General features: G+C 42.2%; 1 protein-coding gene across 3 annotated transcripts; it reads left to right on the top strand.

Annotated features, from left to right (window-relative positions):
* The first annotated feature begins 1,726 nt into the window (after nt 1–1,726).
* AS3MT (arsenite methyltransferase) lies at nt 1,727–17,999 on the top strand. 3 transcript variants are annotated; one of them, XM_039243912.1, is made up of 11 exons: nt 1,734–1,886; nt 2,058–2,098; nt 2,390–2,517; nt 3,459–3,609; nt 4,140–4,276; nt 4,992–5,061; nt 7,389–7,470; nt 8,878–9,009; nt 9,570–9,712; nt 11,233–11,367; nt 17,252–17,999. In XM_039243912.1, coding segments are annotated over exons 1-11 (1,122 nt in total). In that variant the 5' UTR covers nt 1,734–1,885; the 3' UTR covers nt 17,354–17,999. The 3 variants fall into 3 exon arrangements, with proteins under 3 accessions (XP_039099844.1, XP_039099842.1, XP_039099843.1); XM_039243911.1 differs by having other exon boundaries at nt 1,732–1,886; nt 2,058–2,517; XM_039243913.1 differs by lacking the exons at nt 8,878–9,009; nt 9,570–9,712; nt 11,233–11,367; nt 17,252–17,999 and adding an exon at nt 7,931–7,962 and having other exon boundaries at nt 1,727–1,886; nt 2,058–2,517.
* Nucleotides 18,000–18,384: the final 385 nt, after the last annotated feature.

Below are 18,384 nucleotides of genomic sequence, written 5' to 3'. Positions count from 1 at the left end.
CAATGAAATGACAGTACTTGGGAAACACAAGTGCACTGACTAAAAATGACTAGAGATTAAAAATGAACTTAGCCAAGTTGCTTTCCTAAATATGATACAAAACAGACTGAGAACTGCTACATACATGATAATTCCATGGCATTCTGGAAAAAGAGGGAGAAAACAATTGTGGTTGTTTAGAAGCTAGTGGGGAGGGCATAAACTGGCACAAAGATATTTTTTTGGGTGAGGGGTGCCTGGGTGTCTCAGTTGGTTAAGCATCTGACTCTTGTTTTCAGTTCAGGTCATGATCTCATAGTTCATGAGATCGAGCCCTGCATCAGGCTCTGTGCTGAAAGCATGGAGCCTGCTTGGGATCTTCTCTCTCTCTCTCTTTGTCCCTCCCCCACTTGTGCATTCATGCACTCTCTCTCTCAAAATAAATACATATTTTTTTAAAAAAGTCTTTGGCTGAGGGAGTATTGATTATCATGTGTATGTTTGTCAGTATTCACATAACTGTATGCTAGAGAAAGTTGAGTTTTACTGAATGTAAATTGTATCTCAATAAACCTGACTTTATTTAAAAATAGATTGAGAGTAAGTAATCTGTTTAAAAACTGGGCAGAGGACCTGAACAGAAATTTCTCCAGAGAAAACGTACAGATGGCTGACAGACACATGAAAAGGTGCTTATCCTCACACATCATTATGGAAATGCAGATCTAAACCACACACCAGTCAACTGAGACCTCACACCAGTCAAAATGACAAATATCAAAAGACAAAAAATAACAAGTGTTGGCAAGGATGTGGAGAAAAGGAAACCCTCATGCACTGTTGGTGGGAATGTAAATTGGTGCAGCCAGTGTGGAAAATAGTATGGGAGTTCCTCAAAAAATTAAAAATAGAAATATCGTGTGATCCAGTAATTCCACTGCTGGCTATTTACCCAAAGAAAATGAAAATTAACTTAAGAAGATACATGTACCTCTATGTTTACTGAAGCATTATTTATAATAGCCAAAATATGGAAGCAATCTAAGGTCCATCAATAAATGAATGGATAAAGAAGAGATGATATACACATATGTATATGTGTGTGTGTTTATTTATATATATATATATCGAAATATGCAGCCATAAAACAGAATGAGATCTATTTGCAACAACATGATGGACCCAGGGGGTATTATGCCAAGTGAAATAAGGCAGAGAAACAAATACCATATAACCCTTTTTATATGTGGGATCTAAAAAACAAAATGGGCAAGATAGGTGAGGGGGATTAAGAGGTACAAACATTTTATAGTTGTAGAATAGTAAGCCATGAGGATGAAAAGTACAGGATAGGGCAGTCAATAGTATTTTAGTAACTGGTGACATGTTAGCCAGCTTGTGGTGGTGAGCATTGTGTAACGTGTGGAATTGTGGAATCACTAAGTTGTACGCCTGAAATTTATGTAACATAGTAGTCCACTAATTACAAAAAATAGATTGAGAAAAGGTGATTTCCATTGCCCACAGAGGCAAACATACGGGTGTTCATTTAAGTCCGCATAGGAGGTTTATAAAACGAAAATCCCAGCAGAGCAATAAAGGAAGATACTAATTAATAGTAGCTTCTCTTTCCGGTTGGAAAGTCTAAAGGCAGACGAGAGGACACTGGGCCCAGAAGGGCCGGAACTAGAGGTGAGGTCGATGGTTAAGACCGTGCTGGAAGCAGCTGGAAGCGGCGGCGGGTTCCTGCCTCTGGCGGCAGGTGGGCTGGGAGCACCTGGCGCAGGCTCCGGCAGCCCGACCCGCAGATCAGGCCTGCCTGCGCCGGGGCGGGGCCTCAGGAGCCTTCGGCCTGGGGAGCTAGTTGCCCGGAACACAAGTCCCGCAGTCCAGAGGCCGAGGAGACAGTGAGTGTGCTGCCCCTCGCCTCCCCGTGTCCCCGTGTCCCCGAGCCCACTGCCCCTGAATCACTACCCCCCACCAATCACCACCGCAGCGTGCCCCTTTCCCCTTGCACGTGCTCAGCACCTTCACCTTTCAGCTTCCTTCCCTCCCCGCCCCCCTCCTGTTTCTGTCAGTGGCCGCCTCTCGAGACGCTGAGATCCGGAAGGACGTGCAGGTGCCAGCAAGGAGGACCCGTAATGGCCAAGAAGGAGCCTCGGCTGAGTGGGAGCACCAGGCCTTCGGAAGCCTGGCCCGGCCTGTGCCCGTGGCCCCCAGGGTCAAGGAGGGGGTGGGGGTGGGGTGTTGCAGGGCAGAGTCTGGGCTTAGAGCTTTGCAGGGAGGAAGCCTGGCCAGGCCTGGATGTGTGGAGATGGGGGTGGTGGTGGGCACGGGATCTGTCGCCGCACGGACACCAGCTACCTCTTTTCTCTCTCCCCACCCCCACCCGCCCTTGGCCCCTGGTCAGACCTACTACGGGCAGGTGCTGAGGAAATCAGTGGACCTCCAGACCAATGCCTGTGTCACCTCAGCCAGGCTGGTCCCCAAGCACATCCGGGAAGCCTTGAAGAATGTACATGAAGAAGTAGCCCTGAGGTAGAGTGCCTCCAGCCCCCCATAAAAACTTAGCAGCTTTTTCAAGAGGTAGTTGATGCGGTCCCTAGGGACTTTATCCATTTCCTCCAGTCCATCCAGTTTGCCTTGTCTATCATAAAACTGGTAAAGTACAGCCCTGATCATCTTACTGCTCTGTTTAAGAAATTCCAATGACCGCACGCTTCACCCCCACCCACCTTTACTCAGGATACATTTATATACCTTGGACCTGACATTCAAGGCTGTCTGTGAGGTTTGGCCCTCCCTTCCTAACCAATCCCAGCTCCCTCTGATGCACAGAGTATGCCCTGCACTACTCTAGTCAGACCTTTCCCTTCGTCCTGCCCCTCATGCCATTGTTGATCTGGAATGCCTTCCTTCTCCTTTCCAAATCCTGTGCTTCTAACACTTCCCTGTGTCCTTCCTGCTTTGTGAAGCCTTCTCCAGTCCGTGAGCACCCTCTTCCCTAAACCACTAGAGCACTTACTGCCTGTGCATTACTCCGTTTGTCAATAAATCATGGGAAATGTTTTCTGTGCTCATGTTTTACCTCCCCAGTCAAATACCCCTAGGGGACAGAAATCTTGTGTTCCATTTCTTCTCTGTAACTAGCCCAGTTCTGGACCTGTAGTAGATGTTCAGCTAATGCCTAACTAAATGTTTTTAGTCAGCAAATATTGTAAATGGTTTATTTGTCTTAGTACCTGGTACAGTGCCCAACAATACAATGGTAAATAAAGCAGATCGAGTCCCAGTTTTCACAGAGCTTCTAGTTTAATGGGGGAAACGAATCACTTAAATAGAAATCCGGTGAATGATGGAAGGAAGGAGGGACAGAAAGGAAGGACGGAGGTAGGAAAGAAGGGTCTGTAAGATATAGTGGTTCCACATATTCTAGTCTTTAGGAGGGGGGAAATATGTATACATTTTCTATTTCCCAGGTATTATGGCTGTGGTCTGGTCATCCCTGAGCGTCTGGAAAACTGCTGGATTTTGGACCTGGGCAGTGGAAGTGGCCGAGATTGCTATGCACTTAGTCAGCTGGTTGGTGAGACGGGACATGTCACTGGAATAGACATGACAGAAAGTCAGGTGAGGCAGGGATTTGGAAGACAAGGAGAAAAAACTTCTCAAAGGCATTCTTTTAGAGATAAAGTTGTTTCCTTTGTGGCTCTTCAAGGATAATCTAAGAAGGCTACTAAATGCGACACTCATTTGTGCCGCTAGTGCCTCCTGCTCTGAAAGCTGAGAACTTTGACAATTAGGGGCTCTTCTGGGGGAACAGAGTCAGGGGTTTGACCTGATATATGAATTTCATGATGACGCAATGGAGTCTGATTTTTCCCTTCCTTGTACCATCTATCTTGAAAGATTTTGTTATTGAGTGAAGAGTTTATTCAGTGCCTGGCTGTCTCAGTTGGTGGGGCATGTGACTCTTGATCTCAGGGTCATGAGTTCAAGCCCCACGTTGGGTGTGGAGTCTAATGAATTAAAGAATTTGGGTAAGTATATTCCATTAGTAATAGGAAACTTATAGTAAAAAAGTAGTATATTTCAAAAAATGGTCATCAAATCCGTATATACATTTTGGTGGGGGTTTGTTTTTGTTTTTGTTTTTTTAGGTAGACGTGGCTAAAAAGTATATTGAATATCACATGGAAAAATATGGCTTCCAGACCCCTAATGTGACTTTTCATCATGGCTACGTAGAGAAACTGGAGGAGACTGGAATCAAGAATGAGAGTTATGATATTGTTATGTGGGTCTATATCCTTACTTGTGCAACTATAGCCCATTTCCTGTTGAACACAAATGTTACCACCCTTTGCTGAACTTCCCTCATTTAGGCTACACGTAGCCTTACTTCACAAAGGGAGGGAGCTGCTCTTGGGGGCCTGTAGTCCACTGGCCTCAGAACACACTAGCCCAGGAGAGAACTGATTTTGAACTTAACCATAAACAAATGAGCCCAAAAGACCAGCAGGACCACTGAATCTGCTCATACAGTAATACACACTGACCTGTTGTCTTTAGTGTTATTGTCACACCAAAGTGTAGGAATCTGTGTTTCCCCTTTTCCTTTGAGTTTTTGTCACATCATGTCCACCCGACAGGCTTAATAAAGCTGTCTTTGAGGAATTTAGCCTATTTCCATGTGGCATAAGGAACACATTGTGCAACAGGCATCTGGTCCCAGGTTTCATGCTGTTGCATGGTGACCATCAGGGCAGAAGCAAGTCAGCGTGCCGGGCTTTATTTCCTGCATGCTCAGATTTGCTAACAGTTTACTGCGATTTTAAACACTCCATCCATCTTTTTCTTGGGGATAAGTTGAGTGTGGGGAAGAGGGGAGGGAGGCAGGAAGAATGATGTCGCTTTGAGAAAACAATGGAAGACATCCTTAGGAACTAAAGGATTTGAAGAGCTCTGTGATGTGTGCGAATTTGCCTGATATTCCATCTGTTCTGTTTTAGATCAAATTGTGTCATTAACCTTGTGCCTGATAAGCAGCAAGTGCTGCAGGAGGTACACCGAGTGCTGAAGGTGAGGGAAGAGGGAGACAAGTGGTTTTTTTTTTTTGTATTTTTTTTTAATGTTTTATTTATTTCTAAGAGAGAGACAGCATGAGCAGGGGAGGGTCAGAGAGAGAGGGAGTCACAGACTGAAACAGGCTCCAGGCTCTGAGCTGGCAGTCAGCACAGAGCCCGACGTGGGGCCCGAACCCACGAACCGCGAGATCATGACCTAAGCGAAAGTCGAACGCTTAACCGACTAAGCCACCCAGGCGCCCCGAGACAAGTGGTTTTTATGTGTCAGTAAGAGCAATGGGATCTGTCATATTCTTTTTTTTTTTTTTTAATTTTTTTAAAATGTTTATTTCTGAGAGAGAGAGACAGCGTGAGCAGGGGAGGGGCAGAGAGAGAGGGACACACAGAATCTGAAGCAGGCTCCAGGCTCTCAGCTAGCTGTCAGCACAGAGCCCGATGCGGGACTCGAATCGACGAACCGTGAGATAATGACCTGAGCCGAAATCGGATGCTTAACCGACTGAGCCACCCAGACGCCCCGGGATCTGTCTTATTCTTGCCCCCTTGAGCTCAGAGCTCAAACTCTTGTAATTTATTCCCTAAATCAAAAATGGTGGGGGGGGGGCCTGGGTGGCTTAGTCGGTTAAACGTCCGACTTTCGCTTAGGTCATGATCTCACGGTTCGTGGGTTCGAGCCCCGCATCGGGCTCTGTGCTGACAGCTCAGAGCCTGGAGCCTGCTTCGGATTCTGTGTCTCCCTCTCTCTCTGACCCTCCCCTGCTCATGCTGTCTCTATCTCTCTCTCAAAAATAAATAAAATATTTTTTTAAAAAGGGGGGGAGGGTGCCTGGGGTGGGTCCGTCGGTTAAGCCTCCCACTTCACCTCAGGTCATAATCTCACCGTTTGTGAATTCAAGCCCCATGTCAGCTCTGTGCTTGACAGCTCAGAGCCTGAAGCCTGCTTCAGATTCCGTGTCTCCCTCTCTCTCTGCCCCTCCCCCGCTCACACTCTCTGTCTCTTTCTCTCTCTCTCAAAAATAAATATTAAAAAAAAATTTACAGAAAGGGATGGCCCAAGGGGCATGACAAGAATACCCTAGACGTGGATTCTTTTTCCTCTCACTTTGTAAAAGGTAATAAATCTGAGAGTCATGATTGTCATTGAACATGTTAAAATATTTGTCTTATTGCTTTCTCTCCTCCTGTTCTCTGCTGTACACAATTCTGGAATAGCATCTGTAGAAACTGCTGGAACTTTTGGACTGTCTACTGCAGGCTGCTAGGACTACATTCTTCTAGCTTGTATTGTGTTTCTGAGGGCTGCTCATTTGGTCTCTGTCAGGATTCTAGATCTTCAGGAAGTTAAGGTAGATGGAACTTTAAATTAACTACTTTCTAAAAGGAAAACTTTCAGGAGCTCCATACCGTCCATATAGATCATGAGATGTGTATCTTCGTGATAGAAGATACAAGATTCTGAGAATCGGGGGTTACAGGGCTCTCGGAAAGATCAAACAAGAATATCTGTGTAAAAATGATTTAATAATGTCTTAATTGATATACCATCTTATGGACCAGCTTATTATCTTCACCAAGGTGTACTTCTAAGAGGTAGAGACGTTACTGTACAATCTAGACTCTAAGCCCTTGAACTCAGCTAAATACAATTTTAAAATTCCTGATCACTCATATGTTAGAGATTTTAAGGACAATGTTTTAAAAATATAGCGTATTATTGGGGTGCCTGGGTGGCTCAGTCAGTTAAGCATTTGACTTCAGCTCAGGTCATGATCTCGTGGTTCATGTGTTCCAGCCCTACATCAGGCTCTGTGCTGACAGCTTGGAGCCTGGAGCCTGCTTCAGATTCTGTGTCTCCCTCTCTCTCTGTTCCTTCCTCACTCATGCTCTGTCTCTCTCTCTCTCTCAAACATAAACAAACATTTAAAAATTTTAAAAATTAACAAAAATATTTTTTAATATAGTGTATTATTACATCACAAAAGTTAATATAATTTTTAAGGGAGAAAAATTTAGGAATATCATTTCTTTCCATTAGTTATATACCTATCTGAGACTGCATTTGGTTCAGACTGGCAAAAATCTGAAGTAACCTGAGTATCTTTATTTCGGAGAGAAACACTCTTGAAAAGTCATTTTATTACCTGTTGAGTAGGGCCCTGGAAAAAAAATCGTGGCATGTGGTTACTGGTTGTAACTGGAAAGGCAGCTGTGATTTCTTAGTTCTGTTGGTTTTTAAAATTGATTTTATCTCCTCATTCCTTTCTTTGCTATCTGGGACCAATGTCATCTTTAACCTTGTTTGGATTAATACTGCTGTTTCAGCATGGAGGGGAGCTGTATTTCAGTGATGTCTATGCTAGCCTTGAACTGCCAGAGGAAATCAGGACACACAGAGTTTTATGGGGTAGGTGTTGCTTTGTTTTGTTTTACGGCAGATACTTGCTCAGGTACAGAGCTCTGGTCTGCTAATATGCTGGACGAGGCTTTGTGATATGGGAACACGTGGGATTAGGTGAGGAGGCTTCTGTTCCCTTCTGCCTCTTCAAGAGTGGTATGACCTTGGACAACTTAATTAGTCTCTTGGAGTCATTGTTTTCCAAATTGTAAAATTTAGATAACAATATAATATGCCTTTTTGGGCTGTTATAAAGATTAAATGAGATAGTGAATATGAAAAATACTTTCAAAACTGTAGCATGGAAATGAGGGCAACCGTTCTGGAACTGAAGCTCCCTTCATCCCCTTCTGCCTGCACCATTTTTGTGTTAATTTCCTTACTGTGATTTTAACGAAGTCTCTGGAAGTTGTGATGAATGCATGCATGTGGTCAATCTGGCTATGAAATAAAACGTTCTTCATTTTAGGGGGACCTGGCCGGCTCAGTGGGTAGAGCCTGTGAGTCTTCATCTCGGGGGTTGTGAGTTCAAGCCTCACATCGGGCTCTCTGCTGTCAGCACAGAGCCAACTTTGGATCCTCTACCCCCTTCTTTCTCTCTGCCCCTCCCCTACTCTCTTTCAAAATAAATAAACTTAAAAAAATAAATTATGTTAACTTTTTTCTTGTCATACAATAATAGATGAATATTGTTAAAGCATTGGAAAACACAAAAAGAAAAAGGAAAGAAATTACAACTTATCATATAGCTTAGTAATGACATCTTCAACATTTTAGTATACATCCTTTTAGGGAGTGTGTGTGTGTGTGTCTGTAATAAAATAAAACTGGGAACATGCTGTATATAGAATTTAGCATTCTAATTTTATTTAGCATGTTTCCTAAGCCTAAGATTCTAAAAAATGTATTTTAAATACTTGTATTATATAACTATAGCATACAGCTGTACTGTACTTTATTTGACCATCTCTCTGTGGATAATCACTTGGATTGTTTCTAATTTGTTGAAGCAATAAATTAAAAAATAAGTATGAATATTAGTAGTAGTTACTGTTCTAGTAGCAGATCTTTATGATAATCTGGAGCTGAAAGGCAATTTTGTAAATATCCTTTATATTTCTTTTACTCACAGAGATAGTGCTTTTCAGATTGTGACCTACTCAATCCCAAAATATGATTGCAGCTGGGTGGACCTAGTACATTCGTGACTGTCTTGAAGAATGGTTCCCAGAGGCCATTAGCTAGTATATTCCATTTTAACTGTGACTTTCTAGATCTTGGGATACTCAAGACCCTCTTCTATTTCTAGGCCCTATGTTTTAAAGAACACCATATCCAAATTGGTTTTATAGAAGAGTAATTTTCTGAACACCTAGTTGTTTTGGTTGGTCTGTGATTTTTCTTTTTGTTTTTTAGGCGAGTGCCTGGGTGGTGCTTTGTACTGGAAGGACCTTGCCACCCTCGCCCAAAAAATTGGTTTCTGCCGTCCACGTTTAGTCACTGCCAACCTCATTACAATTCAAAACAAGGAACTCGAAAGAGTGCTGGGTAAGAAAGAGCTGGGGGAGGGGCGCCTGGGTGCCTTAGTCGGTTAAGTGTCCGACTTTCGCTTAGGTCATGATCTCGCGGTTCGTGGGTTCGGTTCGTGGGTTCGAGCCCCGCGTCGGGCTCTGTGCTGACTGCCAGCTCAGAGCCTGGAGCCTGTTTCGGTCTGTGACTCCCTCTCTCTCTGACTCTCCCCTGCTCACGCTGTCTCTCTCTCTCTCCTAGTAATAAATAAAACATTAAAAAAAATTTAAAAAAAAAAAAGAAAGAAAGAGCGAGCAGGGGGAACGTTAAAGCTGTTCCCCGAATGGTTCAAATGTGGTGATTAGGAAGTGTGTACTGAGTGAGCCTCATTGAGACAGACTTCGGGTCATCGGGAAGCCTCCAAAGTTTGGTATAAAGCACTTCGAGGTTGTTCAGTAAATAAAGTGAACTGGACAGAAAGAGAACTGATGGCATGCAAAGAAGAAAATCACCTTTATAATATACATGCTCTTCATCTGCTAAGTAAACCAATGGCCATTTGGGTGCTGGAGCTGAATCATGGGTAAATTCTGTTTCAGGTGACTGTCGTTTTGTTTCTGCAACATTTCGCCTCTTCAAACTCCCTAAGACAGGATCAGCCAAAAGATGCCAAGTTATGTACAATGGAGGAATCACAGGACACGAAAAAGAACTAATATTTGATGCAAATTTCACATTTAAGGTAAATAAAAATTTCCACGACTTTGGGTATTCTTTCTACTCTTACCCTTGCTCCAAGTACTTTTTCTTAACATTTCATTGCATCTCAAAAAGTAAGTTGCTGAGGCATCTGGGTGGCTTCATCAGTTAAGCATCTGACTCATGATTACAGCTTGGGTCATGGTGTCACTGTCGTGGAATCAAGCTCCTGACAGCCAAAGCCTGCTTGGGATTCTCCCTCTCTTCCCCTCTCTCAAAATAAATAAACATTAAAAAAAAATAAGTTGCAGACATCATGATATTTTACCCTTAAATATTTCAGCCTTCATCTCCTAAGAATAAAATATTCTCCTATATAACCACAGTATCACTATCACACCTAAGAAAAGTTTTTTCAAAAACATTTAAAAAGGGGCAGGGGGCGCTTGGGTGGCTCAGTCGGTTAAGCGTCCGACTTTGGCTCAGGTCATGATCTCACAGTTCGTGGGTTCGAGCCCCGCATTGGGCTCTGTGCTGACAGCTAGCTCAGAGCCTGGAGCCTGTTTCAGATTCTGTGTCTCCCTCTCTCTCTGACCCTCCCCTGCTCACGCTGTCTCTCTCTCTCTCCCTCAGAAATAAATAAAACATTAAAAAATTTAAAAAAAAAGAGGGAAGGTCCTTTGAACTCATCATTCTGATACAGTGCCTCTCAAAAAAAAAAAACAAAACAAGTTTTAATAGCAGAATTATTTTTTAAAGCTAAATCTTATTTTATTTTAAAAATCAACACTTAACCACTTGTCACACATTGCTTTACATCACTCCAGTACATGAAGGGATAAAAGCAGAGTTTATCTGAAGGGAAGGGTTAGATAGCCCAGAATCTTCCCAAGGCATGAACCCTTTATACACCTCCCAGGCACCCCAGGACTCACAGAAATACACATTATAAGCTATTATTTTAATTTAAGACTTTGTTTTAATGATGAATAAGGTGAAGCTCAGATAACCGTAGTTTTTTACATCTGTCTCTGAGGAGAGACTGGCTACTGGAGCAATGAGTTTTTTTTTTTTTTTTTTTTTTTTGCTTTGCCACCAAAGAAAAACTGATTATGACACTGGTCAATTCCATTTTGAAATAAGCATGAAACTAGCAGCAGGGTCTGAACACAAGAGAAAATCATATTAAAAGGTATTTATTTCATCTTGAAATGCCACTCCTTAGTAAAACCTTTGCATGTTTTTCTTTTATTGAGTTTATTTTTTTAATGTTTTATTTATTTTTGAGACAAAGAATGAGAGAGGGAGAGAGACAGCGTGAGCAGGGGAGGGTCAGAGAGAGAGAGAGAGAGAGAGAGAGATTGACACACACAGATTCCAAAGTAGGCTCCAGGCTCTGAGCTGTCAGCACAGAGCCCGATGCGGAGCTTGAACCCACGAATTATGAGATCATGACCTGAGCCGAAGTCGGATGCTTAACTAACTGAGCCACCCAGGTGCCCCTCTTTTATTGAGTTCAAAGTCGCATTTCTTAATTTGTGTTTTCTTCCTGGTATCCTTCAGGAGGGTGAAATTGTCGAAGTGGATGAAGAAACAGCAGCTATCCTGAAGAATTCACGATTTGCCCAAGACTTTCTGATCAGACCAATTGGAGAGAAGTTGCCAACATGTAGCAGGTGTTCTGCATTAGAAACAAAGGTTTGTTTGGCTTTCAATCCTTACCTTCAAGCAGAACGATTTAGAAAAGGATTACACTTGCCACAGGCTACTAAAACAAGAAACAAATCATTATTCTTCTAGTTGGCCACTGTAAATAATTTCTAGCATATTTGTATCTCCAAAATGATTTGAATTAATTTCATAACTGTATTTTTTCAATCCAGGCTAAGTCAGAGACTCTTAACTTGGTGCACCCACAAATGGACTTAAGGGCATCCATGAACCCCTTAAAATTATATGCATGGATGTGTGTTTTCTCAAGAAACAGTCTATTACTTTCATCAGATTCTTAAAGGAGTCCAGATCCAAAAAAAAGGTTAAGAGCTACCTTAGAAAAATATTATTCAAATATTTAAGTATTTGTAAGTCTTAACTGACGTAGTCAAAATGCCCTACAGAAGGCCTGTACCAGTCTACCTGCCTACCTCCAATGTATGAGAATACCTTTTCCCTGCCCTCTTTACAACCCCAAGATCAAGAGTCTCATGCTCTATCAACTAAGACAGCCGGGAACCCCATCTATATTTTCTTTTAACACTTTAGAAATTTTGAGGTAAAGTTCATTTAACATAAAATTTACTATTTTAACCATTCTAACAAGTATGCTTACGAGGTTGTGCAACCATCACTACTATCTAGTTCTGGAAAACTTTCATTACCCCAAAAAGAAATCTTATACCCATTAGGCAGTTATTCTACAGTCTCCCCTCTTCCCATCCTTCTGCAGTAGCTGGTCTTCTCTCTCTCTCTGGATTTGCCTATTGTGGACATCTTATATTTGTGGGATCATATTCTGTGTGGCCGTTTGTGTCTGGATTCTTTTTTATAACATAATTTCAAGGTTTCATACTTCCAAGGTTTGTCCGTGTTTCAGTACTTCATTCCTTTTTATGTCTGAATAGTGTTTCATTGCATGGATATGAAATATTTTATTCATCTATTCATCAGTTGATAGATGAGGTTGTTTCTACTCTTGGCTGTTGTGAGTAGTGTTGCTGTGAACATGCATAGACATGTACTTTGTGTGTACTTATTTAAGTACTTGCTTTTAATTCTTTTGGGTCTATACCTAGTAGTGGGATTGTTGGGTTATATGGTAGTTCTGCATTTAACCTTTTCAAGACCCATCCATCTGTTTTCCACAGTGGCTGCACTATTTTAAATTCCCACCAGCAATGTTACAGGGTTCCAATTTCTCTACATCTTTGCCAAAACTTTATTATTTTCTGTTTAGTTTTTTTTTTTTTTTTTTTAAGTAGGCTGCACACCCAGTATGGAGCCCAGAGTGGGGCTTGAACTCTACAACCTTAAGATCAAGACCCGAGCTGAGATCAAGAGTCAGACACCTAACTGGCTGAGCCATCCAGGTGCCCTTGTTTAGTTTTGACGGTAGTCGTCCTAGTCAATGTGAAGTGGTACTTCATTGTGGTTTGGATGTTCATCTCCCTAGTGACTAGTGAGGTTAAGCATCTTCTCATGTGTTTGTTGACTATTTGTATATTTTCTTTGGGGAAATGTCTATTCAAATGTCAAATTATTTTATTATTAAAAAAAGCTTTTTATTTTTATTTTTTTTTTATTTTTTATTTTTTTTATTTCTAGGAGAGAGAGAGAGAGAGACAGCGTGAGCAGGGGAGGGTCAGAGAGAGAGGGAGTCACAGACTGAAACAGGCTCCAGGCTCTGAGCTGGCAGTCAGCACAGAGCCCGACGCGGGGCTCGAACCCACGAATCGCGAGATCATGACCTGAGTGAAAGTCGGACGCTTAACCGACTAAGCCACCCAGGCGCCCCTAAAAAAAAGCTTTTTAAATTTAACTCCAAGTTAGTTAACATATAGTGTAATAATGATTTCAGGAGTAGAATTTAGTGACTTATCACTTACATATAACACCCAGTGCTCATCCCAACCAATACCTTCTGTAATGCCCATCACCCATTTAGCCCATGCCCTGCCACACAACACCCCACCAGCAACGCTTATTTTGTTCTCTGTATTTAAGAATCTCTTATGGTTTGCCTCCCTCTCAGTTTTTACTTACTTTTGCTTCCCTTCCCCTATGTTCATCTGTTTTGTTTCTTGAATTCCACATATGAGTGAAATCATATATTTGTCCTTCTCTGAGTGACTTATTTCGCTCAATATAATACACTCTAGTTGCATCCGCATTGTTGCAAACCCTTTGCCCATTTTTAAATTGGGTCGTCTTTTTATTGTAGAGTTGTAGGAGTTCATTATTCTGGATACTAGACTCATCAGATATATGTTTGCAAAACTTTCTCACATTCTGTGTGTATCTTTTCACTCTCTTGGTAGTGCCCTTTGATGCACACATTTTTTAATTTTGGTGAAGTCCAATGTTTCTTTTTCCTTTTCTTTTTTTCTTTCTTGATTGCTTGTGCTTTGAGTGTCAGCCCCAAGAGGATTCCATTGCTTAATCCAAGGTCATAAAGAGTCTTCTAGTACTTCCGCGGCTTTGCTTTTCACATTAAAAATTTTAAACCATTGGGAAAGTATTTCAGCCTAAATGTTGAGGAACAGGGTGACTATTTTCCCAAATATTAACTAGTTAAAAATTTCCAATCTCTATTTATTAAATCAATTCTCCACTGTTTTGAAAAGCTAATTTTTATCATCTCTTAATTTCTTGAATGTATATTTGAGCCAATATACCACTGTTTTCTAAAATACTTTAAATTTATTTTTGGAATTATTCTAGTAGATAAATACTGGTATAGCATTTTGTTTTGTTTTAATGTTTTTATTTATTATGAGAGAGAGAGACAGTGAGTAGGGGTGGGACAGAGAGAGGGAGGGACAGAGGATCTGAAGCAGGCTCTGCACTGATAGCAGTGAGCTTCATGCCAGGCTCAAACTCAAGAATGGTGAGATCATGACCTGAGCCGAAGTCGGACCCTCAACTGACTAAGCCACCCAGGTGATCCTGGTACAGCATTTTCTAAAGCATTTTATCACAATTTATCTCATGTCATCTCCACAACTACCCTATGAAGAAGGCAGAGGTATTATGATGGATTATAGCATCCCTCTTTGCCTTTCTCTTTTATATATTTAATCCTTTCCCCCTATTCATGCTATCACAATTATTATTGTTTAGAACAGTCTTTGTGATGGGCGATCTTTAAGAGCAAACCTTGTTTAGAGATCACTCTCCCAAATGGTAAATTTGTAGTTGGGAAAGTTTAACTGACCACAAGAGGCCAGATTCCTGGAGCCAAAAATCCTCATACGTTCTTATTTGGCCACTATTAGCAGCATGAATCAAGCCCCGGCTAAGTAGAGAAGCCACCTCTAGGGCTGAAGAGTGATTCAGAGCATTTGCTTTATTAAATCCTTGAGCACTCTGCTATTGTTACCCTTCTGTTTTTCTAAGAAGATGCCTTTTTGGAAAGTAGAGAAATTTGACTTTGGACTTTTCAGTCCACGAAACCTTTCACAAATGTGGTATTTTGAAACGCTTGGGAGTTCACCAATAACAAAACCTGGCTGGTGAGAATCAATGTGTATTTTGAAATGTTTTCATCATTCTAATTCTCCTGGACCTCGGTTTCCTGAGTCCTAGCTACAAAAGCTGTTAGAAGATTACAGTTATAAGTAAAGGGAGTGTTTCTTGCAACCACAACATTTCCAGTGTACTCTGGCTGTAAAACAGCAACAACCACCACAAAACCCACAAAAAAACCACCACATAGTTATGCAAGCTGGCTTCCGCAGACACCCCTTTCTTCCAACCCGGCCCTCCTTGACCTCCCTCTTCATGTGCACACTGGGCATACCGGAGGCCTCCTGACCTCAGATACCAACCGTAACACGCCACGTACTCGAACTGGTTTATGCTCAGCTGCCTCCTCTCTCATCTGCCTTATTTCTCTCAGCCTGCTGATGTGCCAAAGTCTTTAGATCACTTCCAAGGTTTTGAAATGGCAATAACTGATAGTGAAGGAAGATTTAAAGAATGAAACAGCTGTGCGTCCTAGAAATATAACCTTGTGCGCTTGGAGGAGGACATTCATATCATTTTTATGGAAGACCTTTCTGATTAAACCTGGAGCACAGCACAGGCAGGCAGCGCGTGGGGGCTGCTGGTGTGCGCGTGCTCCCACCAGCTGTGTAGGGTGAGGGGAGGCGCTGCTCCCTACCGAGGATTGACAGCGATGACTGTTTCTGAAAGCCCTTCTTCTTTTTCCTTTGGCCTCTTCCTCCTCTTCTCTTTCTTCCTGCCCTTCTTCCTCCCCCTCCCTCTCCTCCTCCTTCTCTTCCTTCTTTTTCAGTGCTGGCAAGGGAAGTGTGTTTTGCTATGAAAAGAATTACATTCAGCAAACACAGCAGCAACTGAAATGATGCATGGAGGATCTGTGCTCCGGACTATCTTACCGCGGTTTAATAGCAGTGGTGGTAACAGCGTGGCCTGTGTAGAAATAACACAGGCGAGCTAGTCTCTGTTGAGCAGGTAGTGTGTTCAGGGCATCGCGTCGTGTTGTCCCCACAACAACTCTTGTCATCCTCATTTTACAGACGAAGAAACAGACTCAGAAAGGCTAATATACTAACCCAGGGTCTCACAGCTAGAAAGCGGTGAGGTTGAACCCACGTCTGATCCTAGAGCTGACATTCTTACCCAATATGCTGTACTCCCTCTCCCTATTTAGACTTTTCATAGAATCACAGGATGCTCGTGCTGGAAAGGACTGCTTATCAAGGTGTCTCACCTTTTATTTCCTTTAAGTCTTGAGATCTTTCAGGGCTAGGATCATGTAGTAGAAAGTGATACTGATATCACTATCTCCTATTAGTAGACAGGATATGGGGTGGGAAGAAGAAGAGTGGAAACTCATTTTCCTGGGTGAAAAGGAGGAGAGCTAACTCTTCTGACCAAGAATCCCAGTGCAGCAAGAGGAGGAAATACAGTGGACACGAGGGCCTGGCAGCAGCAGCGAACATAGCCTCTCTTCTTCCAGGCGTGGAGATCCCTTACTGGATGCTTGTTTGCCTGTTAGAGAGCCAGATCCAGGCAGGCCTCTTCATTCTAGAAAGGGGGAAACCGAGGGCCAGGGAAGCCGAGACCCCCAGCAAGTTACTACAGTAGAAGGGAGTGGCCCTTAAGTCTGTCCTTCATGGATGTAGGGTCTGTCCCTGTCTTGTCCAGTCTCCTATTCACAGTGACCACCGATCAATGGTAAGAATGTACATTTACATTTAATGAATTCATTAAATGAGGTGAGGTGGCTTGTTCATGCTCTGGAATTCCTACGTTTGTGCTGGGTTTTCTCTGGCCGCACTGGTGCTGCTGTTGGAGGGATCTTATTTGGAGTAAACAGGAAAAATAAAGACTTCCATCTTGTCTTCTGATCATTCCACTCGCTCGGCCCTGAGATCTCACTGGCCGTTGCTGGGCAACCTCAACATCTGAGCATCTGCACTTGCTAACGATGGCCCTGGTGCCCAGGATTTGCCTTCTTGTCTTGTACACATGTTTCTGGAAATTACAGGAAGGGAAGGGAAGACGTTTCAGGATTTAGTTCCAGAAGGGTGAAAGGCACATTCAAATGGGACTCCCATAAAACAAAATTAAGCAAAATCGACTGTCCTGGTCCCATAAGGACCACCTTTAAGAAGCTTTAAATGAAGCTTACCTTGAAAGGACTAATAACGTGATTAGAAACTTCAGGACAAGACAGGCACCTTTATAGCTGGATAACTGAAGCTACTCCAAGGATCCCATAGAAGTATAAAATTTCATCTATCTTCTAGCTAAATCAGCATAAGTCAAACTGAAATATTAGTGTTTGGGTACATCAAAACACCTTTAACTGGTCCTTTCATTTTGGTTTGCCTTTTGACAGGATATAATCACAGATCCATTCAAGCTTGCAGAGTCTGGCCGTCCGAAGTCCAGATGTCCCCCTGATGTTGCTGGTGGCTGCTGTGACACAATTTATAGCTGACCAGAAGACAGGGGCAGGAGGCTAAGGAATGAGTTACATATGTCTTTTAATCTACTCTTTCCCAAAACACAGACCACAGAAAAAATAAATTGCAAAAAGCCACTATATTCTAGATTGTTGATAAAAAATGGATTATTTTTAGAAGGTGTTAATTGAAAGTTGGTAGCAAATGGCCTACAGGCTTGGTTAAGGAGTTTTTCTGTCTTAGCTAATTCGAAGTTCTGGCGCCACTTAGTGGTCAGATGTGGAACTGAGGGGCAGTCTGCAAGCGGGGCCAGTGAGTGAGAAAGGCTTCAGAAATAACAGTTGGTAGAGAGTTTCAGGAAAAACATCTTCCTTCTGACCTGCATAGCACCTTTTGGACTTTTACCATGTTTGCTTATAAAACAAAGCTCCTACTGATATCATGCTAATCACACCAAAAAATTGCCAATTCAAAGTTGGTAGGAGTGCTCTTGAGATAACTGGTCTTTTAAATCAAACACTTTTTTTTTTGGTAATGGAATGAAGAAAATAAATGAATAGTAAGTCTCTTTGACTTCAGTGCATCCTAAAGAATACAAGATAGTGGTGACTATAGTAAATCCTAACCAGAACAGGGAGTGATAATTTTTTTTAAAAATGTTTTTTTTATTGAATTTTGAGAGAGAGGGAGAGAGCACAAGCAGGGGAGTGGCAAAGAGAGAAGAGGGAGATACAGAATCTGAAGCAGGCTCCAGGCTCTGAGCTGTCAGCACAGAGCCCGACTCGGGGCTCGAACCCACGAACCATGAGATCATGAGCTGAGCTGAAATCAGACAGATGCTCAACTGACTCGACTAAGCCACCCCAAGAGTGAGAATTTTTAAAAAGAGACGTAGGAGATGTAAAAATGGTGGCTTTTCTTTTCCTTTATCATGCGCCCTGGTTAAATTTTTAGGAAAGTATCAGAATTAGGTGTAGTTTCCATAGTTAAAGAATGAGATTGAGGAGTATTTCAGGATGATTTTATCATTAGAACTGAAGAACATTATTTAATTGAAGTTGAGTTG

The sequence above is a fragment of the Hyaena hyaena genome, unplaced genomic scaffold (assembly GCF_003009895.1).
Source record: "Hyaena hyaena isolate Hyena2069 unplaced genomic scaffold, ASM300989v1 scaffold_233, whole genome shotgun sequence".
Classification (NCBI taxonomy): Eukaryota; Metazoa; Chordata; class Mammalia; order Carnivora; family Hyaenidae; genus Hyaena; species Hyaena hyaena.
This window is presented reverse-complemented; position numbering and strand designations above follow the sequence as displayed.